This window comes from Falco peregrinus, chromosome 10, assembly GCF_023634155.1.
Source record: "Falco peregrinus isolate bFalPer1 chromosome 10, bFalPer1.pri, whole genome shotgun sequence".
NCBI lineage: Eukaryota > Metazoa > Chordata > Aves > Falconiformes > Falconidae > Falco > Falco peregrinus.
In genome coordinates, this window is record NC_073730.1 from 6,312,205 (window position 1) to 6,336,465 (window position 24,261).

At 43.0% G+C, this 24,261-nt stretch overlaps 1 protein-coding gene across 8 annotated transcripts in view; it reads left to right on the plus strand.

Moving 5' to 3' along the window:
- The window catches only part of RASAL2 (RAS protein activator like 2), a 187,936-nt gene that overhangs the window by 90,863 nt on the left and 72,812 nt on the right, over window positions 1–24,261 (plus strand). For all 8 annotated transcript variants that reach the window (XM_055815343.1, XM_055815344.1, XM_055815345.1 and 5 more), the window contains exon 3: window positions 2,031–2,157. In XM_055815343.1, the coding sequence (XP_055671318.1) occupies window positions 2,031–2,157 (127 nt within the window). The remainder of the gene's footprint in view (window positions 1–2,030; window positions 2,158–24,261) is intronic.

The window sequence follows — 24,261 nt, forward strand, 5'->3', positions numbered from 1 at the left end:
GTCTTTTACGTACCTATATGAAAATAAATAGCCGAATTGCATGCATTGCAGTTGTACTGTTGAAGCCAGTGTCCTCGTCGAAAGTGCGCTGCGATGATTTGGGCGCTGAGGGGTTGTGCTTGCTTCCAGCCCCTGGATGCTCCATCTCTCCTTCATCCTTGGGGTTTTTCCAGCTGTTGAATATGAAGGCTTAAGGCAGCCCCGCCAAGTTACAGGTTCCAGATACAGTAACAGAGACCAGACTAACAGCTTCAGGGATAAACAATTTAGCTCGAAATAATGTTGGGGTAACAAATACACATCAGGAGTATGATTATTTGGGTTGTTAAAACAAGAAATGCAGTTAACTCGGTAGCACAATTATCCCAGTCAAAATGACAGCGGAGTAATTCACTACTACTGAGCTAAACTTAATACCTAAACACGTAAAGACCTGCAAAGCCATGGTCACAGCCATGGTTATCAGGCAGGCCAGCAAGAAGCAGGGTATGGCTTCCTCGCCACGCAGACCAGCCAGCAGGCTCGGGGAATTCCCAGTTCCCTGGTTGGGGTGTCCTCGTGTTGAGAGATGGAAATGCCATCTGGACTTGTTAATCAACCATCATATCCCACTGCTGCCCCCCTCCCCGTGCCAGTTTGGGCTGCGTGGGGCCCAGAAACACTGTATAAGACAGTACTGCCCCCAGCTGCCTGCCCGTTGTGAGCCACCCAGCTGCAGAAACAGTTGTTGCCAGGGACTGAGAACCTGGTGTTCCAGACAGTTCCAGAGATGCAGTCTCCAGTCTTTGGTTACCAGCCTTTCACCAGTTTGAAAGACCTTCGCTGTCTTGACTTGGAAACTTCTTCAGAATGGTAAAGCAGAAGTGTTCCTCCTGCTGGGCAGCAATATTGCCCACCAGGGGAAGGCAGTGGTCTGCATGCTGGGGCAATCGGAGTCGCACCTCTGGCGAGCAGGTAGCTCTCTGAAGTTGTCTGTTTTTCTGTATGCAAGTTAATCGATGCTTGATTTAGCTCATGCTGATCATAGAAACAAAATCAGGATACACAAAGGTGGCCATATAAATTCATAAAAATAATTGGATTCTCTTCCTTATCCTACACGTCCCTTTGTAAGTTTTTTGGGATTGGATTAGGAGTGCAGCAGGCTCGTTTCTTGTTCCCAGACATATGTGCTGTTGGACAAAGAGACTGTATCGCTTAGGCTCTTTTATTGCTCTTAGCTGTTGTCTGAATGCCCTGCAGCCTTAGTGATAGGTAGCGTAATTTACCACTTTTTTTTTTTTTTTTTTTTTTTTTTTTTGCAGCATAAGCACCTCTCTAGCAAAACGCAGTTGTCCAGGCAGGTGTTTAAAGGCAAAGTCAGGCAGGGAGCAAACCCTGCGGGCTTAAGTTCTGCCAGAATTTCGGAAGAGAAACAAGATCTTTATACATTCAGTGCTTTTAAAGAGAATTAGCGTACAGAATTTTGTTACTGTGGAATAGCGAGGACCCCAAGCCCTTGTTAGAGCTTTCCGAGGTCCCACTTTCAGGATGAGTTTGACTTAATCATAGAAGATAGCCCCCTTCTCCATGTGTCCAGTATGACCAGCAGAATGCCCGTTTTCCTCTGACATGCTGTAGCTGATTGCTGAATGTGTGCCAAGACTGTAAAAACGATTTTGTAATCTCCAAGTTTCACATGTAGCTATCTGACCAGCAGCCTCTCGCCTGACTTCCCAGCGTGGAAGTGGGCAAGGCTGGATAGCAGTGGGTCTGGCGTTGGAGAACCAGTTTGGAAAGGCAGGGATTGCCTTGTTAGTCAGATGGGTCGGCTGCGTTGACTTGGTGCTGCTGGGGCGCGGGTTGCTGCACACCTGCACCAGCCCACCGCTTCCCACCGCTCCGGTGCTTTCCTGGTGAGCCTCAGCGATGCTGTGGGAAGGCCGAACTGCATCTGGAAGTTATTACTGGATGAGTCGAAAACCAGCCGTTTTTTATCAGTATGATGAAAAATAAGCAAATTAACAGCTGTCGTCAACCTTTTTGTGCAGGTGCCTGTGGATGGGGTCCAGGAACCGCAGGCAGATGCCACGAAAGGCCGTTGCCTGCGCCGGACAGTGAGTGTCCCCTCCGAGGGCCAGTTCCCCGAGTACCCACCAGAGGGGGCCGCCAAACTCGGTAAGTCCAAACCTCGGCAGCAATAAATTAATTTTAATTGATAGCCGCCGGCTCTATCAGCAGACACTGCTTGCCAGGCAGCCTCCTTGCAAAGGAGCCTGCAGAGGTGGGTGGCGTGGCAGCTAGGTGGTGGTGATGGAGGTCCTGTGACGGTGGTGCTGTTTGTAAATGCCTCCGGCAAAATTAATTTCCAAACACCAGGATTTATCCAGCCATCAGTGAGGTTGTTCTGCAGGTACCTGCAGGTGGGAAGGTTTGTAGCTGTGTTGGTATACCTGGCAGCCCTGGGGTTTACAACGGAGAGCTCCTGAACGCAGGTCAATAGGAATGCAGCTTTGCAGACAGACATCGGTGGTTCCCGCTGGGGTTTTTTAGAACTATTAGGTTGGTTATGTTTTGCCTCGCTTTTGAGTCTCTCTGGAATGTCCTTTGCTTCACATTTTCCTAACAAGTACTGGGTAACAGGTTTTTCTGTAACTTACCTCATGTGTGTTCAGGGCACAGTTCCTAAAAGAACCGACCAACTGCCTGCTGCTGTTGGCTGTAATTATACATGTTGAAATCTAGGGAAAGCAAAAGAAAGGGCAGGTATTAAAAATGACAAAGAAAAGTTCTGTTACAGTAGTTTCCTAAGTCCAGATTTGGCCCAGTTCCCCCTCTTTATTCCACCCCACCTGTGGGTGCGTGAAGAGCATTATTCCAGCTCTTTCCAGAAGAAGCAAAAAGTGAATGGAGGCAGCAACCACACACAAGCGAATTCCTCTTTCTATTCCCAATCTATGCAAGAAGGTTTTCTTGACGTAGCCTGATTGAATGTAGGAGCAATTCTTTCTCAGTTCAGCTGTAAAAGAATACCAGTCCTGGGAGAGAGTGAGCTATAAGGAAAAAAGCAGCATGTCTCTAGATAGTAAAGCAGCCTTGATAACATTATCAACAAAGGTGAAGAGCAGGTATAGTATTTTTCATTTCACAGGCTCAGCTGTTTTTTATGCCAAAGAATTTTATTCTGTGAGTATATTGCACACAAGTAATTAAAGTCCTGCTCTTCTAGATAACTAATTAACACGTTGAAACTGTAGTACTTGCTTATTTATACTTGCCAATAACACTACTTAACTCTTCCTTATTTGAGGAAGGCAGGCAGCATTCTTGGTTGGTTTTGGGGGTTTTTTGGATTTATTTGATTCCTGGGTTAGAAGTCTGAAAAGAAACAGGGCAGGTTGGGGATTTAGGAGGGAAAACCGCTAAATATTTGCGGATGAGTGCTGTGAACAGAACTCCTATTGGATTTGTGTGTGGCGTTTCAAATACAGCTCTAAATTATCTAAATTATCATCTTCTTTTGCCATATAACAAATACTTATTCTCGTTTGGAACTAAAACCAGTATTAAACATGTTTACATGGAATTACAGGCAAAGTACTTACTCAGGTATGTAGCTAGTGAGATGAATAAAGAATCATATTGTAACCAGTCTGTACTAGGCAATTAATATTATTTGCAAGGTAGAAAGACCTGCAAAATCCAGGTTTTAAATGCCTTCTTTTTCTGTACCATGTGAAAAAAAATTTGTACAAGAATTACTAGATTTTCCTGAGCATCTGAATAGCTGGAAATCCCATTGTTACGTTTTTAAATGTAACCTTCTTCATTTTTCTTGAATTTCCATACAGAATGGATGACTGTGCTATTTGGGTATATGCCTTGCTATGTGTATTTGGTAGAGTTTAAGGGGCATGTGGCATCTTTTAGTGTGCTACTTCATGTATGCCTGACAAGAATATATTAAAAGTACAAGGAAAACTTGTATCCGCGTGGGCCTCTCCATATGAGAGCTGCAACTTCAATGAATATAGATGTCACAAAGTGTGTAGCTAAAGGAAGTGGGCATGCAGCGGGAGGGGAAGACAGACAAGAGCTGGATTAAAACTGAGCAATGCCTGTACTGTGAGGAAGGATGAGGGTAAACAGGAGGGAAGGTTATATATAATCTCTGATTGCAGCACCCTAGGTAGTTCCCTTGTTTTCACATCCTGGTTAGAAATGTTTCTTGCATGATTACAGAATTTCTGCTAATGGAAAAAAGTAGGTTGCAGGGGGAATAGCTTTGTGTCAAGATGTTGAGCCAGGGGACAAACCAGTGAAGGAAGCCATTGAACATCTTTTTATAAAGAAAGAAACAGATGGTGGCAGCCAGGACATATCACCAGCAGTACAGATAACAACTGGACTAAAATAGCTTTGGAATGGACACCAAAAGCTGAAAAGTGCAGCAGAGGCAGCTGAAATATCTAGTTGAGAAATTGCTATGCAGAGCTGATAAGAATATCTAGCTTGTCCTAGGGAAGCATGTGCATAACATGGCAACAGCAGGCCTTGCATCTTATGATGATATCTGAAATTACTACTTGCAGAAGAACTTCTTAGGGCTGGCTGTAGTGCAGAGGTTAAGGCGTAGCAATGGCATTTGCTTTTTTCCTTAAAGGGAGGTATGGCAACCTTACTGTGATATATTGATTTTTTTTTTTAAAAAAAAAAAAGGGGGGGGGGGGGAAATCAGGTGATGGAACTCGTTTGCATCTGTAGTGCTATAGTTATACCTTGTACAAAACATATAGAGTATTGTACAAGGTCAGTCTTTTTGTTAATGGAGGAACTGGAATGGTGTGTGTTCTTCAGGGGCTTTGTATAATCAGCAGTAGCATCCATTTTGCGTTCTTTTTTGTGGCATTTTTAATAGCATTGTGCACACATCTTTGCAGCACCATTGCTAGGAAGTGTGTGGGAGAGAAACTACCCACGCTACAGCTGAGAAGTCGAAGCAAGAAATGTGTAACTCACCAAAGGTCAACATTAAGTCAAGTGTGCTTTACCCAAGGGCTGTTGTAGTCATTCTTGCTGTCTCTTTCATTTTTACCCTTGCTGCCGGGTTGGCTCAGCTGTTCGTGAGGCAGCTGCTGAACCACCATGGTTTACAGTCCACGTACTAAGATAGACACCAATTTCCATATACTTCAGTACAGTAAACTGTAATTTGCAATGGTTCAGCAGCTGCTGCAAGAGCAGCTGAGCCATCCCTTCCATGCAGGCAGAAACCACTGTGGTCACCCCTGAATGAGAGCCGGAGGGGTGGACACAGAGATACAACACAAGATAGAAAGTGACTTGTTTAAACAGTGAAAAGATCATTTAAAAACTGTAACTCCAGAGGATACTCACCATTTACTGCTAGCTTAGGAACTTGCCCTCGGCTTGCACAGTGGAGAGGTTGTTTCTGATGTTGAAATTCTTAGTTCCTGTCTGGAAGGCACAGTGTACCCAGAGTTGTGTCAGCAAGCTGTACGTTGAAGATATGCCATGAAATTTCCATGGTGTGTAATCTGTACCATTGTATTAATACCTCTCTGTGAGTGAATAGGCACGCTCTAGATATGTCATTTACTTGCTAGGATTTCATCTTGGCAGTGCTTATTCAGAGGTGCTTCCATTCAGGGAAGCTAGAAACGCAGCTGTAATTTCTCCCTAACTCCAGGCTGACAGCCTCCTTCCTTCTTTCAGGCATTTCCTTCAATGGGCTAATTCTGTTACCAAGTGTGATCCAGGCCCTGGAGACCAGCACCTAAAATGTTGTAGGGAGGGGTTAAGATAAAGAAAACTGAAGCTTGTCCATCACTCTATTGCTGTCATTTCTGCTTCGGATCCTGCTGCTCTTCTGGTTTTTTTTTGTGTCAGGAAGATTACATCCTTTGTAAAGGATCACATTTTTAAGAGCATATCAGAATTAACCATTCATGCAGTAAAAGCATGATTCAGATTTCCACCATTCATACTAGTTGACAGACTAGTAACAGTTACTGCTTCCTTTCCCAAAATAATCCTCTTCTCTCTTACTCTGCTTCCTTCTCGGCACCTGCTCACACTAAATAAGACCTGTTAAGGAGAATGTGTAGTGAAATTTTTGATTCTGGTATCTGAGTGCATCTTTGTGGCATCAATAAGGGATTTTTCACCTGCACATGTGAAATTATCAGGAGAGTTTGAAAGTGGGGAAATAGTTTGGGGGTTGTTTTTTGTTTTTTTAATTTATTGTTAAATGATTAGGAAAGAGCGTCATCAGGGAGAGACTTCTTTGAGATTCTCTGATGCTTAGAAAGGCTAGTGTTGATGCAAATGGATTTTTCTTTTTACATCTGGAGATGAAGTCACCTGAGAAGAAAATAAAGACCATTTCACTTGTTGAAACTAGTTAACCCTGTTTTTTCTCAGTCGCATCTGTGACTGTTGCTTATGAAGGCTCTTGAGAAAAGATTGCTGAAAGCAGGTCAGAGGTGAGGATGCTCTTTGCAAATATTCGTTTTGTCCTCACCTTGAGTCACTTAACATTGAGAAATTTTGGGTTGTGTCCGGTTACTTGGTCTAATCAATGGGAAAACATTATTTGTACCCTCTACCCACACTCAATACTAGTGTGCTTGCTGACTATTGCCCTCGCTGGTCTAATTGTCCTAAACAGTATTAATGGGGCATGAAGATGAGGAGCTCTGCTGGAATGGTTCTGCAATAGAAACAAGCAGCCGAAGGTGAGAGGAGAGAAGGCAGGGACTCCTTAAACTACTTCGTTGCTGACAAAAGTGTCGGGAAGCACATAATTAAAGCAGCCACTTCTTTTTCTTTTCCTCTTTTTTTTTTTTTTTTTTTTTTTTTCTTTCCTTCCCTGCCCCCCTGAAAATATACTCCCCTTTCTTGGCTGGAGAGAGAACAGCCACCAAGATTGAGGACAATCTGGCTAAGCAAGTCTTACACCTGTCAGGAGCTTCTACGCAGTCAGCTCTGCGTATACAGTGTCTACTGCATGTCAATGTCTATTCACCCTTGCACAGATCTCTAGCTCATCTTCCAAACTTTTGTGCTGGAGTCATCTTCATATTTCACATCAGAGAACCAACTGGCCTTTCTGCAGGGCATTAATAGCTGTTACTCAGCTGCTGACTCACATTGCAGCTCTTCTCGCCATCCTTTGGTACAGTTTGATCCATGCAACCTGCTGTTATCATCTGTTCTCCTCCTTGGAACGGATCTGGCGTGCCCTGGTGAGCTGTCATTCTCAGGATGTCTCTGTGGAGATCGCCTTTGCAACCAGCAACGTGGCGATGGCAGAGTGGTCATGCTGCTGCCTCGTACCGAGAATACTGGGACCAGTGTTGGGCCCACCACTTGAAGAAGGTTGGAGACGGTCCAGCAGAGATCTGCCAAGGTCATTCTGTTCAGGAGTAGGGGACCCGTGAAAAGAGGCTGACAGAGCTCAACTTGTTCAGGCTGGCAAAAAAAGAGGCTAAGGGAGTGATGTGATAGTCTATGGCTACTTGAAAGAGGTAGCGATAATGCAGCCAAACCCTTCCCAGTAGTGGTAGATGATAAAACAAGGGGGGAATGGCCACAAGTTTGGGAGATTCAGGGAAAGTTTGGCACCAGGAGGATAATTTAGCACTAAAGCAAGGTTGTAGAAACCATCCTTCAAGGCTTTCATGGCTCAGCTGGACGAAGCCACAGCTGACCTCATCAGGTGCTGCCCCACTCTGGGTGGAAAACAGGATGAGATAACCACCGGGAGTTCCTTACAGCCAGCGTTTCACTGGTTCTCAGTTTTGCTTTCTATCACTTTTTGACTTTCTCTTCCCAGCATGTGTGTTACCTGCCGATCGTCATAAAGCAACTGTAGCTTGTCTTGTGCAGAAGCTTCTCTGATTGCTTACAGCCTGTTATTTGAATGAAATAAAACTGATGCTGTATCTGTGTGTCCCCCTTTCTCCAATAGTTAGTCTCTCCCAGCCAAGAAATACTGAATTTCAGAGAGATAAAGATCTCTGAGGTACTGAGTTGCTACAACTTTCATAAAAACGCATGGTCTAGTGGTTGTACGGGAAGGAGACTGCACAACTTCTGGTGAAAACAGTATTGCAACATGTCCTCTGCTTGGGAGATCAGCACTAAAATGCAAATAGATAGGAAACTGGCCACCCTGACTTTCCTGATCACACAACTGTTAGAGGGGGCACTTAATTGGGAATTCTAGCCCGGTGGTAAATCACCCAAGTCGGATTTTTTTTCAAACCTGAATTTCTTCAAGTTAAGCACCTAAGTGAGAGTACTGAGTTTCAGTCTATTGTGAAAATTCAGCTATCACTACCTTTTTCAGAAAGACCGAGGCTGCTAAAATTAATTTTAGATCTCTAAGCATCTTCAGGAGTATACTTTAGAGCCAATAAACAAAATATACCTTCCGTACTGTGGTGAACTACATGTACAGTTTTGAACTTTGGTGAAGATGGAATTTTGATCTTCAAACATGACTTTTTAACTTCCTGATCCTCTGGCTTCATTGCACACTTGATAGATTTTCATTTTAGTGATCACCCCCTTTGCATTCCCTCAAGCTCATTTTTTCAGTAAGTATTCCACGGAATAGAGAAGATGCTCTGATCACACAAACAAGGGAAGAAGTGATAAAAATGAAGCATCAGTCTGTTTTGGTGCCAGATCCATACTGCATTGCTATCAGGTGACCCGTTAGCTGTGCAGGAGTCCTGCCTCTGTACTGTTTTAAAAGGTTGCCTCCAGAGGCTTGAAAATGGAGTGAGCGACAGAAGATTAGTGAAGTGACATCTGGTTTCATTGCTGTCTGGCATGTACCTCTTAAGAGTTCCTGCAAGCTGCTGCCGAGCCCTCCTACGTGGGGATTGCACCAAGAAGATACACAGCCCTTGCTCTTCCTTCAGGTAAAAACTTGGCAGGAGAGAACAAACATTAGCTAAAAAGATTTCTAAGTTACTTCAGTAACTGCTGCTTCTGAGACAAGGTTGTTTGCAACTAAAACAATGGAAGCTGAGCCTTGCTTTCTGTGCATTCCATTTGGAATGAGCACTTAGTGATGAAAGAACAAATAGATTTACTGTGTGCTCACCACATAATTACGATCCCTGTGCTACTAACGTTTTAGGATGAATACCTGAAAAGGGCGACTACTTTTTTGGAGGGGAGGAGGATAGGGGTGGGGATGGATAGTCTGTTCTGGAAGAAGAGAGGTTGTTTGTGACCTGGTTGATGAAAGAATCTGCAATGCACCAATCTTTACATATTTGGTAAAGATCTATTGAGGGAAGTGCAGGAATTTGAAATAATGGTCTTCCTGTAACTCCTAACAAAACTGTGGGCTCAAAACAGGGCTGTCCTTTCACCTTCCACCACTGAACTTTCCCTACAAAGAATATTTGTTAGAAAGTGAGGATGACAAATGCAGTTTACAGCTCCCTGTATCTCAGCCGTAGGGATTTATGATGTGTCTTGATGAAATAATTTTCCCAATAGCACCGTCTGCTTTTTCACTGTGTCACTATGTGCAAAATAGCCGTCTCCTGTCAACTGTTACGCATGGCAGGGATGCAAAATAGAGCTCTGGGTTTAGACCTCTAATTGAAGGGTGTGTTGTATAGCAGTATCTCTGGCAGGAAGATGGATTTAGATGTGCTGACTTGTTTGCAAGTCTTTGGGTTTGCCCGATTCGGGCTTGCACGAGCATGTTTGTATATACGTACACAATGTACACGTGTGAGAGCCTCACGTCCTCCTCTCTGCAGAGCCGGGCGTCTGAAGGATCAGGCGCGTTACTGTCCGTTGCCTTTATTGTTTAATTTAGCAACCCCTGATGAGCGGTTTAAGGATTTTTTTTTTTTTTTTTTGACCTGTAAGTGCTTTGTACCATGCTCTAATGAGATCAGTATGGAAAGCACCGTTCTGCACTTGTGTGGTTTGACCCTGCTTGGCGGTGGCCGAAGCGCTGGCTGTGTTTCTGTAGGCTGAGGTGGGCACTGCATGCATTTAGCCCTGCGGCTCTTCAGCCCTGCCCTGACACTTGCCAGAACCCATGCGTGGGAGCCTTTTGTGAGCTGAGGTCTGAAGCCTTTGGCTCACATCACAGCGCAGACCAGGGTTTGCTAAAGACTTTATCCTTTGCCTGCTCCTCTGTGCTAGTGCGTTGGGTTACCATCTCTTAGTGCTGCGACTGTTGGGTATGATTAGTAGGGATTGTAGCTATGCCAAGATCAATTGAAATTCCAAAACTTTAACTGTCTTTAGCTGACATTATTTACCCATCGTGTTCTATCCCAAAATGCAAATAAACGCAAACTGTGAATTGCATTTTTAAAAATCTCTTGTGAAATACAGCTGCTTTTGGGCATTGTTAAAGAACAAAAGTCTACACAGGGAAAAATTTACTGTGTGAAAAGTGTCCTGCTATCTTTTTCATCCAAAAAAGAGGTTAGAAACTTTGGGGAAAGCCCTGAAGTAATCTGAAATTTGGACAATGTACAGTGCAATTTGCCTGCCTTGGAAGGATGAAGAATTTAGACAACTCTGCTTGAAATTAAAACTGACTCCAGGGAGGCTAGATGTAACAAAACAGGATGCCTGGATCTCAGTGACATTCCCCCTGGGCAATTGAAGTTATTTGTCTACAGAAAATTGCCAAGCTGCTATCTTTTTCTTCTTCTATAACACAAGTGAAGCCAAAGAATTTTGTTTTGTTCTGAACACTGCTGAAACTTTATTCCCTTGCACAGAGATCATCTGTACTGAAAGCCAAGTTTCATCATGAAGCAAATTTTATCTGTTTAGATCTTAAACCTTTTTAGAGCAGGGATTAACAGGGGTATGAACACATAATCGTAACTTTCTAGTATTGACATGTAATCCGTTAGGGTTTTCTTTTTTTTCCCTCTTGGAAATGTATTATTACATCCCTGCCTACTACTTCCAGCACACAAAAAAATCGCTTTAGAGGTTTTAAAATGTTGTTATGTGAGCATAGAAACACTTTATAAGTAGAGTATGCTGCGCAATGGCTTAATTGCTGAAAACGGGAAGCTTTTGGACCATCTTAGGGCAGATTTGTTGACTGTGTTCTAACCAAACTTTGGTTTATTATGAAGGAAGCTATCCTTTTCCTTGGTTTCTCAAAACAATAATAAAAATTTATTTATGAAATTCTTTAGAGAAATCTACCTCAAATCATGCATGAACTTTACTGCGGGTTGTTAAATTGTGTAGCTTCTCTTTTATAATTGTTTGATCTTGTGGTAAAAAGTAATTACACTTCACCCAACCATGTATACTTGCCTTTCTTCCTTCAGTAACAACCGACTTAACACTTAATGGAGAATTAACCTTCCTTCCTACAGCCTGATTTTCCTTATCTTAAGGGTTGTCTGGAGTTAATTTGAACTGTTGAATTAAATTTTAAAATGTTGATGTAAATAAATCTGGTTCAGACTTCGGTATTGGTTATGGAATTAGTTGCTGATCAGTTTATTGTTTTAGCATAATCTGATGCTTGACAATGTAAATATTTGTGAAATTGGATTAAGTGCATCTAGTTTGAAGTTTCTATGAAATTAAATATACTAAGTTGTCTCCACCGCGCCGGGGTGTACACGCTGTTGTGTCCCTGCTTTGCCACCCTTCTTGGTGCCGGTTCCATTGTGTGCTTGCCAGGTGAATCTGTTCGATTTAGCGCAGCAAAATCATGTTCACGTCCCAGTAAGTGTTGAAGGGTTAGTTTTGAATCTGACCTGGTAGGTGTTCCAAATAACCCTGCAGCTGTGTGGTGGCTCCAACGCAAAGGAGGTGGTGGGAGCGTGTTGCTTAAGGGGACAGTAGGAGAGCCAAATGGTTTCCCCTTCTGGGCTCACCCCTAGTAGCAGCCCGGAGTGTAACTTGGGTGTAATCTGAAGCTGCTCTGTTAGCTTTGATCTAGCCAGTGCGCTTACGGTAAGAGTGGAGCCAGGGCAGCAGAGGTTTGAACAAGGGCTGTGTGAGGTTTTCAGAAGAGCTTGGGTTACTACCCACTTCTGCCACAGCTGAAGTTTGTGCTCTCACATTCTTAAAGCTCCTGTTACTTGAACTACTTCTGGTATGTCTTTGTGCACTGCAGTTAGGGCTCGTGCCTCGCTTTTGAATACTATTTCATTGGGGTTGCACATTCTTCTGTCCTAGGCACAGCCTAAAGTTCCGTATCTCATGCTGGCAATGCATACATTGTGTTACGAGTTCATCCACTTCTGTAGCATTCATGTGTTTCTGTAATCTTTTTATAGTCCAGACTTCAAGAAAAATACATGCACAATATTTGATGGACAAGCCTGTACAAACAGTGGGGAAAACACGGAGACCGTCTGGAGGACCATTCAAGTCACACTTCCAGGAACTGTAAAGAAATAGATTTGTTTTAAATAAGCGCGCTATGCTGAGTAGTAAAACCACAACATGTTTTTATTTTAATGAAGTTTGGGACTGTCACTTCTGCTTTTTCGTATTTCCCCCCACCCCTTGGTTTTGTGTTGTTCCTAGGAGGTTTGAACAGGTCTTTTCTCCTCTCATATCTCTCCCTTTTCTCCATGTCACGATATGTTGGATATTCTTATGACAAGCAGGGCTGGCAGGTACTGAACTTATAATAATCAGTGAGCTGCCCTGTATCTTATCTCTGGAGTGCTGAAACGCTGTGAATCCGTGTATTTTTGTTTTGGCATTATGGATTGTTGTGGCCTTTGGCAGGTTTCCATCTGAGCTGCCCGTGCTGAAATGTCTCTGAAGGTATGCAGTGAAAGGGGTTTGTGCATCTGCATTAGAAGTACTGCAGAACTTTCTGGCGTTGCTGCCTTAAGACCAGAAATTTGGGGGGATTTTCTTTCTTAATGAATTCTGGTTGAGGATGGTAGAACTTGCTGTAGTGGGGTAAGAAATCCATTGTCAATTATATATTGGGTTTTTCCATGCAAGACCTCAGGAGATTTGTTTTCCATCAGGCAGTAATATTTTTACATCTTCAAAATAGTCTATGAACCTGAGCTAATTAATCTCCATGACACCTCTGGGAAGCAGAGTTTTTTAAAAAAATAATAAATAAAAGAAGCAGAGTTTTCAGTATTTCCTGTACCATCTTTTGATATTTACACGTTATTGGGCGGTGACACACCTGTGGGTGAACTACATTTTATTGATGCATAAATAAAAAGGCTCATAATATATGAGGTGGCTTAGGTATTAAATTCGACTTACCCAAGCATGAACTGTATATTTTGCTAACCTGCTCCCCCTTTAGTAAGTGATCACTCTTCCGTAGCGCAAGGGGAGGAAAGAATTATAACCGTGATTTTTATCTGCAAAACAGACAAAAATGTTTTGGCAGCACAGCAGAGAGATAATTTACTTAAAAGAAAAATAATAAAGCCACAGAGGAAAAGTGGGCTATTGAACTCTGCTGGAGTTCATCAGAAACTCTTCTAACAGGCACCTCTGTGTCGCAAGCAAATCCCCAATTCCCAAAAGCTGCCTTGGAGATGGAGAGGACCGTACGTTCTAGCAGTGATTAGTGTCCATTAAGATTCAACTCGGTGTCCAGTAAAGTGCTTTTGGCTACAAGCTAATAATTCTTGATGCATATTTGAGACTGCTTTATCTTGTGCATTACCCAGTGAAGAATTGAATTTTCGTCCCCTTTTTTTTTCTGAAAAAATCTCAGATGGAACTGCAAATATTTTCTTGACCTAGCAACCTTTTTTTTCCCAGCAAGTTAGATGTCATTTAGGTGAGAATCTGACCATTGAAAACGCCGGTCATCTCACTTATTCCTCACCGATGGTCTTTTCCCACTGCTCTGTAACATGTATGGGCTGAAACGATAGCAGGAAGGTCTAGAGCAGCGGTCACCAACCTTGCTGACCCAAAGATGCCGATGTGGTGCAGATAACTAGGGCTTGCTCTTACAGTCGACTACTTCACCCCTTGGCTGCAGGTGGTGGTGGGGATTGCTGGTCTAAAGGCTGGGAAACTCACAGAGCCTCTAGCAGGCGGTCACTTTTGGTCGGTGTTGGATTAGTGCTCTGGTCTTGCTTTGACAGTGAGGGTGAGGTGTTAACCGTTCCACCCACGAGCAAACAGGAAGGATTTAAGGAATGGTTTTTTTGGTGGATTTCTGAGAACATGAATTTTGGAAGAGATGTTTTATTCCTGCTCCTTGCAAAGCATCTGGTGGTGGGTTGACCTGGGCCGGCTGCTGGCTGTCCGCTCTCACCCCCCTCCTCAACAGGACAGGGAGAAGATAAGATCGATAAGCTCACGGGTCAAGAGAACAACATGGAAACCACTTACCAGTCATGGTCACAGGCAAACCAGGCTTGACTTGGGGAAAAATAATTTCATTTATTGCCAATTACAACAAGTTTGGAGGAGCAAAACGTGAACCACCACCTTCCCCTGCCCCTTTTTACACCTTCACACCTTCATTACCGAGCTGGGGCAGCCCCAGTCTCTCCTCCCAGAGAGCGTCCAGTTGCTGCCAGCACCCTGCATGGGTACCTTGGAGGCAGCTGGGGCTCAGTGTGGCATTTCTGGATACGTGGGCATGTAGAGAAAGCACCGCTTTTCTCTGTGCTGCCAGCAGTCCCCATATTTGTGGAAAAAAGAGGATCCACACTGAAATACCATCCTCATGCCGCATCACTTCTCCCTCATGCTCTTGGTGGTAATGTGATCAATACAGGCATACAAGCTGAATTCAGTGCTTTTTCCTGATAAAGACACTATACTCGGCATGTATTACAACAATATAAATTTATTTATAAATTTAAATATAAAATTTAAATATAGGCCTCTAAGATGTTAGAAAGCCTAATGATGTGTTTTAGTTTTTAAATTAATTTCTGAGTCCTTTGCATCAAAGTAATGTAAACTTTGCTGAATACAGACAGCTGGTTTTTAGATAATCTGGAATATGCTGGATATATGAAGGGAATGTTTATTAAAACATTTTTCTAGTAGCTTCTCTCCCGACCTAATTTGCTGTTTCTAAAATTTTCTGCAAGCTGAGTGTTCCCATACGTATTTCTAATTTTAAGCAGTTCAGCTAGATCATAGGAAGACAGACCTTAAGTCAACATCTTGCCTTTAATTGTAAATGATTTATACTAAAAGAAATGGATTTACATGTAAAATTTAGATTTTATTTTAAAAAAAAAAGGTCCACGCCTCAGTTGTTTTCTTTTTATCTGTTCTGCACTAGTGCTTCTGCTCTGCTAATAGGTTTCTTCTGCAGCCGCCTCCGGAGTCACAAGCTGTGACCATGCCTGGTTTGAACAGAGGCGGTGGAGCTGGCCGGGAACTAGTTAATTCATTGCACTGACATTTTTCTTGAGATACTCGAGGCAACCTCCTGTTCTTCCAATTTAACAGGCCTTTTTTTTATGAGAAGTGGAATCTTAACATTTGTCAGAAGATTGGTTATTTGAACAAAAGTCACATGGTAATATCAGGGGTTTCATTTTATAATCCTTGTTCAGTGTCATGGTCTTTTGGAAATAACTTTTATTCCTAGGCTTCGCAAATTGCATTTCAAATTCCTGAGGCTGGGTAGGTTTCTAGAGTACTTGTATGGTTTGTGTTCCCCACGCCATACACCCCACACCCTGATTTATTTATTTTTTTTTTTAGTATCTTCCAAATTCACAGTCTATTCCTAAGTCTTCAGCAGGTGTATTTGCTTGAGCCGGACGGCTCCTTTGGCATTTCAGAAATCTTTTTTTGAGGTCAATACAGCAAGCTTTAGCGTTTACAAAAATAGATACCAGGACTTAATCTTCCCACATCACTAAAAATGGCTTCTTTGGAAGAAATAGGCACATTATGGCCTTATTTCAGAGATGGATCCAAAGTTTTAACCCTTCTGTTTGAACCTGATTAAAAAATGAAGGATTATAAATGATGTGAAATGAAAAAGCAAAACATGGAAACAAAACCCAGAAATGTAATGAGACAAAGGAAAAAAAAAAAGAAAAAGAAAAAAGCCAGGGTTTGCCTATAAAAGAATCAGAACTCTTTGAAGAGATGTACAGACTAATTTGAATGGCCCAGTCCTTAATTTTTCCATCTTTTCTATCATGCTCTGTGGTATACATAAACTGTCTGATGTTGCTCCACCCTCCAGAAAGATGCTTTTCTGTGGTGCTGCGAATGTAGGTGGTACAGCGCTCTGGAATGAGGTGTTCTATATAATTACCATAGTATTTGGTTTTTTTGCGGAGCAAGGGTGGTAAGAGAGAGGAGATTGCAATCTCTTATAAGCTGTAACTGCTTTTTTGCAGAATCTGGCTCAACTGAGATCATGAGACCGTTTTGCCCTACCGTTTCCGGTAATTGGCCATTTCTAAGCAGCAGGTCAAACCAATTTGTCTGTCTGTTTATTTTTTCACACTGCTGTTAGACAGGGTTGGGTTTTTTGCAGGGGGGTGGTGGTGGTGGTATTTTTGAGCTGCTGTTCTGTTCTAGCGCTAATCTTGGTGCAAGATCCCTCCGTATAGTTCAGTGATCAGCTTTAGAGGGCAAGGGAGCAAGTATAATTTTCTATTATTTATTTTGCAGTCGGTATTGTTTGAGCATGCATTCAACAAGTTTCTTTCCCAAGGGTTACGCTGTGCTTTTCAGGCAGATTTCTCACGTGAGCCTTGGTAGGGGCTATTGTGACCGAAGCTGCTGTTTCTTCCGGGGAAACGCTGTGAGGGAGTGGGAGGTTGTTCCCTAAGAGAATGTGCAGAAGCTCATCGTAAGTAATCCAGCAAGAAAAAAAGGAGATGGGTAGCATTAGCGGAACAAAAGGACTAAATCAGAGGAGAATACCTTATTGCAAACAAGTGGCAAAATTAGAGTAAGATAGGTGTGTTCAGCCCCACAGGCGCATGCACGCTCACGAACTGCAGGAGGTGGGAGGGAGCGTGCAGCCTCGGCTCTTCGCGAGCAATTTTAGCCTGTTCAGCAACAGGCTGAACAACTTTGCATTCCTCCTGTGTGCGTGCCTGTCTGCTCTGGTCCCCGACTGGCAGGTGGGATCTGCTGGGAATCAAAGCCGTGGACTTTTAAACTGATCCAACTTGACACGCTATTCTCAGCAGGAGCATTACAATGGATAAGGGACGTTACAACGGCAGCAGTAACCAAACTCTGTATGTTTTTGCTTTGGAGCCTTACAGAGCAGCTTTTGTCTTTTTATTTTAGACCAGAGCTATACCTGGAAGTTCAGCTCTCAGCACTGCTAAAATAAAAATGAACAGAGCTCAGGAAAAGACTCGTGGTATCAGACTTCACCATTTCACTTTCAAAGCCATGGATCTTAAATTGAATTTAAGGGGGGGGGAGGAAGGCAGTGCAGGAAACAAAGCGGGGGGGGGGGGGGGTGTGGGAAGTTCATTGTTGAAGTGACTCTCCAGGGCTTGTTTTGGTACTGCATATTTCCTAAACTGTAGAAACATTTGCAGTGGGAAAAGGTCTTCAAATAAAGTGCAGTTTTATCAGGCACGTTCAGACGTAGTTCCTTGTTCAGCTGGCAAAACTGTGTTTTCATCTTGACTTGGCTGTATGTAGTCCGGACAGTGTATGCAGTTTTACCAGCCTCCTAAGTTTCCCTGTAACTGATTTTTAGACTTGAAGTCAGCTGCTTGAAATCGCTGGATTTTCTCGGCATCGGACATATTTTTGCTTAACAGGAGTCTCCTCCTGCCCACACCCCCTTCCACCCCACCCTGAGTGCTTGCGCTGCCTCTCGGCTCCCCCCCCCCCCCCCCCCGCCTCCCTTGGGACAGGAAAAAATGAAGTGGCTGCCCATCCCGGCTCGATCATGTCGCTGGTCGCGGGGAGGACGTGCGTCCCAGGCGCTGCGAGGGAAGGCGAGCGACCGAAGGGCGGCTATTGTTCAACTTGAGCCAAGGAGCTGAACAGAGTCTTGCCTTTGACGGGCTTCGGCTCTGGCTTTTCTGCATTCCAAACCGGCTGAGGCAGAGAACACGGAGCGCGGGAGTGAAGCGTGCAAGAGGCTTTCTGGTTGGCATGGTGGCAGGACCATGGTAGAGGTATTAGGATTACCGCAGAATGCAGTTCCCAGGTGAGAGAGATCCCTCCTGGCACTGTCCATGCAAATAGGGGACTGTATTGCTGCAGGATTTCCAGTGAGGCAGGACTGGGTAGGAGGCACGTAGGTATTTTGCTGGAAATGTAAAGTGACGAGACTTAAAGCAACTTCGACATTTTAAGGTTTTTTTTTCTGTGTTGCATGTGTTTATCAACTCTTCGTTATTTCAGTTTTATACCCAGGTTTTTAAAGAGATACTTACATGAATTTAATCTTATCAGTGGAAAAGTGGATTATTGTGCTTTTCTGCTCACTGGTACAGCAATCAGATACTAGTATTCAAACCTCATGTAGATGCGAAGATGAGAAACAAATTTTTGTAATGGCTGTCGAAGTTAAAGATTTAGTTTATTGCTGCTTAAATCATTAAGTTTATTTTTCTTCCTCTCCCTAAAAGCCTTCACTTACCTAACATAAGTTAGTACATTTTTGTATGACATTGGATTTCTGGATAAGGCCAGACATCATTCTTCAAGGGCACACTGCGGGAATATTTTTCAGTGTTTACTTGTGGCTGGCATTGCGTGGTGTTTTCAGCATATGATATTGCCAACCTTGCTTCCTGTCCTCCAGCAAGTGATGATAAATCGTAGCAGCTCAGGGAATCCTACAGGTTGCTCACAAAACCAAGAGGATTTCTTTTCTTTTCTTTTTCAATCTAAAGGGCACTGCCTTAGTAATGCTGCTTGCTTTTCTAGCAGCCTTTGTCTTAAAATGCATTGTTAAGTGATAGAAAGCTGGGAAGCGTTTAAATTTCATGCCTTTTGATAGAAACACTTTTAGTAGCTACAAAATCAATAAATTTTGTCTAAGAAAACCGGGAATGGAATCTCCCGACTGAAATTTGTTTTCTACCTTGGAAACATTCTTTAATAGGTACCAATTATGAAGTCCTTCTTTGTCATTTTCCTCCTCATCTGTAGACCAGGGAGAATACTAATTTGCTAACTTGGAGAGAGTGTTTTTGTTAGCCTGAACCAATGAGGCTGTTCTGCAGCTGCTTTTGAATTACATGATCAGAAAATGAAAACCTTCTGCCTTAGCATTTTTTGGACAAACATGTGTTTCTTTCAAAAACAAGAAAACTTTTGGCAAACTGATCAGAAAAGCTCAAGGCCACACAATCCCGGTCCCTTCCAAGTTTCATTGAGGTGATTTTGGGGTGGTTACCAGGAGGTACCCTTTAGAATTTCCCATCTCTTTGGGGGGCTCTTGCATACAATTAACATGTTAATGGGGTAGTGAATTAAAAGTACAATGCTGGGGAGTTCTCGATGGCAAACGTGAGTAGCAACTTACATTTCTGCAAATTCTTCATGTTGTGCCTAGCTTTATCCGATGCTCCATGGGTGCTCTTGTTCCTTCTCTCTCTAAAATCTGTGGGGAGGGGAAAACGCTGTAATTGTAATGGATACTTGAGGCGACTTCTGTCAGAAAGATCTGTCACAGGCCCTTAAAACTCATGGGAACAAATCAGCTTCATTTATACATTAGCAGGAGGAAGGGGCGTTCTGGTATACTGAGGCTTGACCTGCTCCTTGCCGTTTTCTGGGAGTAAGCATTGCACCAGCTATGAAATACTGGAAGTCGGAGAATTCTGTGATGCAGCCAGGCTATGGACAGCATTTGTAAATGGCTTGTGGGCATCAAGAGACAGATTAATTTTCCAGCCTGTAGAGGTATGTACCTTTTCAAAGCGTTAGTTCTCCACAAAGGGAATACTTCCTTTTATCTAGATTTCTTGGCTAATTGGCATCAGACAGCACAAATGTTTTTTAGGAGAGCTAATAATGGTGGGATTTGAAACTGGGCCAATGGCAGAAGGGAGACCTAATGATCCCTTTCCATTTAATATTCTGCATATACGGGTGACTGCTTCTGGTAAGGGAGAGGGAAATCTGCATAAGAAGTCAGCAAGCAAATGATGCAACTGCAGTCAGCGCTTTACAGTTTTGACAGTATCGTCCCCACTGTTAAATGGTCGTCAGACTTTGACTGTATATGTTACGGATTTAATGGAAACGGTGCCGAAATTGTGGTACGTAACTGCAAAACTTGGGTTGCAGAGTTGTGCAGTAGCTGGTTGTCTGAGCAGGTGATGGCAGCCACAAGTAGCTATGGTGAGTCTGTGCAGGGTTTCCTTCCATAGCTGAATCCTTAGTCAGGCAGTGGGTCTGCTGGGATGACACACAGTCTTGCGTTTTTCCTCTCCTGCACCTGCAGCGTGCTCAGCAGGGACTTTGGGAGGGCACTGCTGTGCTGGGATGCCTGCCAAGCGAAGTGAAGCAGCTCCACTGCTGCCTTTGCTTACAGTAGGCTTCGGGCAACCTTCAAAAGTGCCATCAACCACCAGCATTCAAAAATGCAAGTCTGGCTTAGAAAAGAGGAGGTGGAAATATTAACTTTTTTTCCTCCTTGGTTTTATCCTTTTCAGAGTAGACTTCAGTCCGATTTGCAAGTTCAGTCACGCTCAAACTGTGAAGGCCAGGTCATTTTTTTGGAATAGAGGCTGTAATGGTCTCCACATCTGTTTGAATCCAGCATAATGGCTACAGAAAAAATGCCAAAGGTACAAAATGCAGCGTGGTTCTAATGCCAGCTTTCACAGCATGTGAAAGCCTTGTCCTGGTATGTCCTAAGGTCACTCTGAAATGTCAGCTATATTCTGCAGGGCAACTCTCACCAGAGTGTCCAAGAAGAATCTTTAAGATATTGTGTCAGTCAGAAATTAAGCCCATGTCCACAAGATGGAGGACTTGGTATGTCCTTGTAAAAATTCCCCAGACTATACAGTGTCTTACATTGCTGTGTTTCCTTGTTGCACCATTCAATTTGGTCCCTAATTTGGGAACAGTTTTAAAAAAAAACCAAACCCTCATGTACTGCCCTTCTTGTACTGATCTCTAGTGTTTGCAAAGGCCTTGGGCTTTGGCAGTTGCCTTATTTTGATGCTTACATAGAGATTAACGTCGTATTCCTATAAACACAGGTGGAAGTGAGTAGTAAGAGGGAGGGAGACCACACGATCCATAGGCAGGGGTAGGAAATCATATTGCTGGTTGTAATCACTCCTTCTCCAGAATGCTTCTGCTTTGCTGCTGCGTACCTGGTAAGTGCAAGCTGCATGCTTGTGGGCTACTAGACTAGTTTTCTGTCTCATTATCTGGTGTTAGAAGCGCAGGTTATTGTGAATTAGTCTTTTTTACTTTCCTTTTTTTTTTTTTTTTTTTTTTTTTGGTGTCTGTGCCAGTCGAGGAGAGTTAACTCCCACCTGATGATGTCGGCAAAGCTGCGGTTTCTTGACATCTAAAGGGAGCAAGCAGTGACCTCAGGGTGGAGTAAAGCTCCCTGTTGGCACAGCACCCTCAACCCTGCTCTGCAAGACTCGCTGGTGTTTAGTTTGTGCTGAAAACAAGCAAGCTGAACTCGTTGTGGGAGTGCTAATAAAGTTGTTACCTTGTACTAAACCTTGTAGGAAGAGGGTAACTAATGCTTAAGTTGATGGAGTGGTGTGGCAATTCCTACGTGATCTGACCAGAAGCTTAAGAAGTCGTATGGTCAGTAGAACATCATATACTGATCATGTTGAATCACTTCCCAAAATCCTTTGAAGCCATCTGTGTGGGTCTTACACGTTCTGATGGCACCAGAATGTTGCTGACTGGATGATAAGACATTTAGTTCTCTCTCTCATCTGAAACTGTTTTTCTCAAAATTCAAGTTCTCTGTTATCTCTGTGATCGTGTCCAGTCGTAGAAGGCAAAAAAACCCAGGCCAACCGCCACCCAAACCCCAGCCCTCACTAAATTGGTTCTTTCGTTTGTTTGCTTGTTGGAGGTGTCATCCAAATAACTCAGTCTAAATAAGAAAAATCATTCCTGGCTGTTCCCCTGCTTTGCTTGAGAGTATATGCCCAAGGAGAAACAGTAGGTCAGAAAGTAATAATAGAGACCGCCATGAGTGGTGGTAGTGTTCCAACAAAACTGCCTTTAATCAATTTTCACTGGCACCTTTTTCTGAATTCGGGCAAAAATCGGCAGATGTGATTTGTGCAAACTACGGGGACTGCAGGGTGAGCAAGGAAAGTTGTTTTCCTTTTCCATGCCTGACTGCAGCATTCATGGGGAAGTGCTTTGCTGTCCTAGTAGGAACTTGAAGGGTAGCTTAGTGCAAGGTGTCCCCTTGCCACAAAAACCTGCCTGCTTGTTTTCTCTTTCTGACAATTCATAGCACGTCAGCGTCTTGAAGTGCAGAGGATCAAGCAGTTGAGTCCTCAAGGATAGTAACAACCTGTCACGTTCCTGACCCTTTGTATTGTGCCTCTCCCTGTCAGTTAAATAATTCTTGCCAGTGCTTGTAATATAAGATACTTGTTCCATGGTGTTCCAATATAATTTCCAATAAACCCATCATATGTTAAGTGCTTCTCCTTGTCTGTCTTTCTAATAAAGCCCCTTTACAATGATTTATAACAGATAAAATCTGAAGGCTCCTTAAGATTGTCAGTGAAATAGCAGTGGTGCTGTACCTGAACTGCTAAATCAAGACTTGTGCCTTTAGAGACAGGGCAGGGGGAGCGGGTACATCAGCTTGCTGCCTGCCTACTGTGTGGTTTCTGGGCAGTTTGTTAATTTTTTTTCTTCTTCTTAATACCTGGGAGACTTGGAAGTACAGCCAGCAAAGCTTCCTTCCTTGAAAGGTTGATTTTTCTAGGCTTACTGCTAAGTGATGCAGGTCTGGGAAATAGAAGGAAGCTTTTTTTGTCAGCAAATGTTTGTATTTGATGTTTTGCTATTTTCCTTCCAGCAGCTCTACAAAAATAGTGTTCCTTCTTGTTGACTGTTGTTTTGGTCATGTTTAAGCTGTACTTATAGTTGAAGTTTGCATTTCCTGGAAATTCTTATTCAGAAAACCAGAGTGATGACAACATCCCTTGAGACCCTGGCCGTTTTAGTCCTCACAGTATCAAACTTGAAAAAAATAATTAAAAATCATTCCCCATTCCTCTTTCATGCTAAGATAACAGACAGAAGAGCTCTTGAATTTCTGGGTTGGATCTTCAGACGTGTGGAGCAGATGATATAACTGGGCTCAGCGGGCAGGGGATCAGATCCTGAATGTTAACGTTTTAATGTTCTTCATCCATTCTTGAAGGTTTGGCACCCCTCGGGGCTTCTTTATTTTTCTTTCAGTCTTAGCATTAAAGTAACATTTCTAATGCTAAATAGCTTTAGAACTAACATAACACTTCTAGCAAAGATGCTAGCTCAGAAATCCTTTTTTAAATTGAAGTGCTTGAGACTCAATTCATTTCAAGCTGTCAGTTCTACAGTTACTGAGCAAAGGCTTCCATATCAGTCGTTGTGCTTGGAAAACCTGGGAAAGTGTGGGGTTTGTTTTGTTCCCACAGCTCTGTGTTTTCAGGACATTTTCAGTCTGCTCTTTGTTCTGAACACCCAATGGTTTTGGTTGGAGGGAAAAAATGTAGAAGGTATTCTTCATGAACACATTCTTGGGGGAAAAAGTCATCGTGTGAATACCAGCATCAGAAATTAAGTAGTCTTTACATACTACTCGTTAAATATATAGCTGGATGTATTCATACTTTAATACAGGATTTCTGCTCGTATGAGGCATAGGGTTCACAGTTTGGAAAGGCACTTCAGGCTGGATGACTGTAAATAATGTCTTGTCCCTAATTAGGAATTAAACTAGCTTAATGTTTTTAGAGTAGTCATTAATAGGTACTTACAAACTACCATCCTGCTAGCAGCATAACTTGGCCGAATCTCTTGGCGATGCTGAGGATACCTGAAGCTGGATTGACTACAAAAATATGTTTTTAAGCATGGTTGCTTCATCAGTGAAGTTTTGAAAATGCAACAGTCTTCCCCAGCAGAAACACTTGTGTCAGAGCTCTTAGCACCCCTGGTTGGGTCACTGCTCTGTAACGCTGGCAAAGTGTTTTTCCATGGGAAAGTGGACAACAGTAACAGGATGGTTTGACCTACAGTAGTAAAACTTCCCTGTTGATAGTTCTTCTGATTCTTGGAACTGGCTTGCTTAGGGTGACCATGCCCAAGAACCAAAAT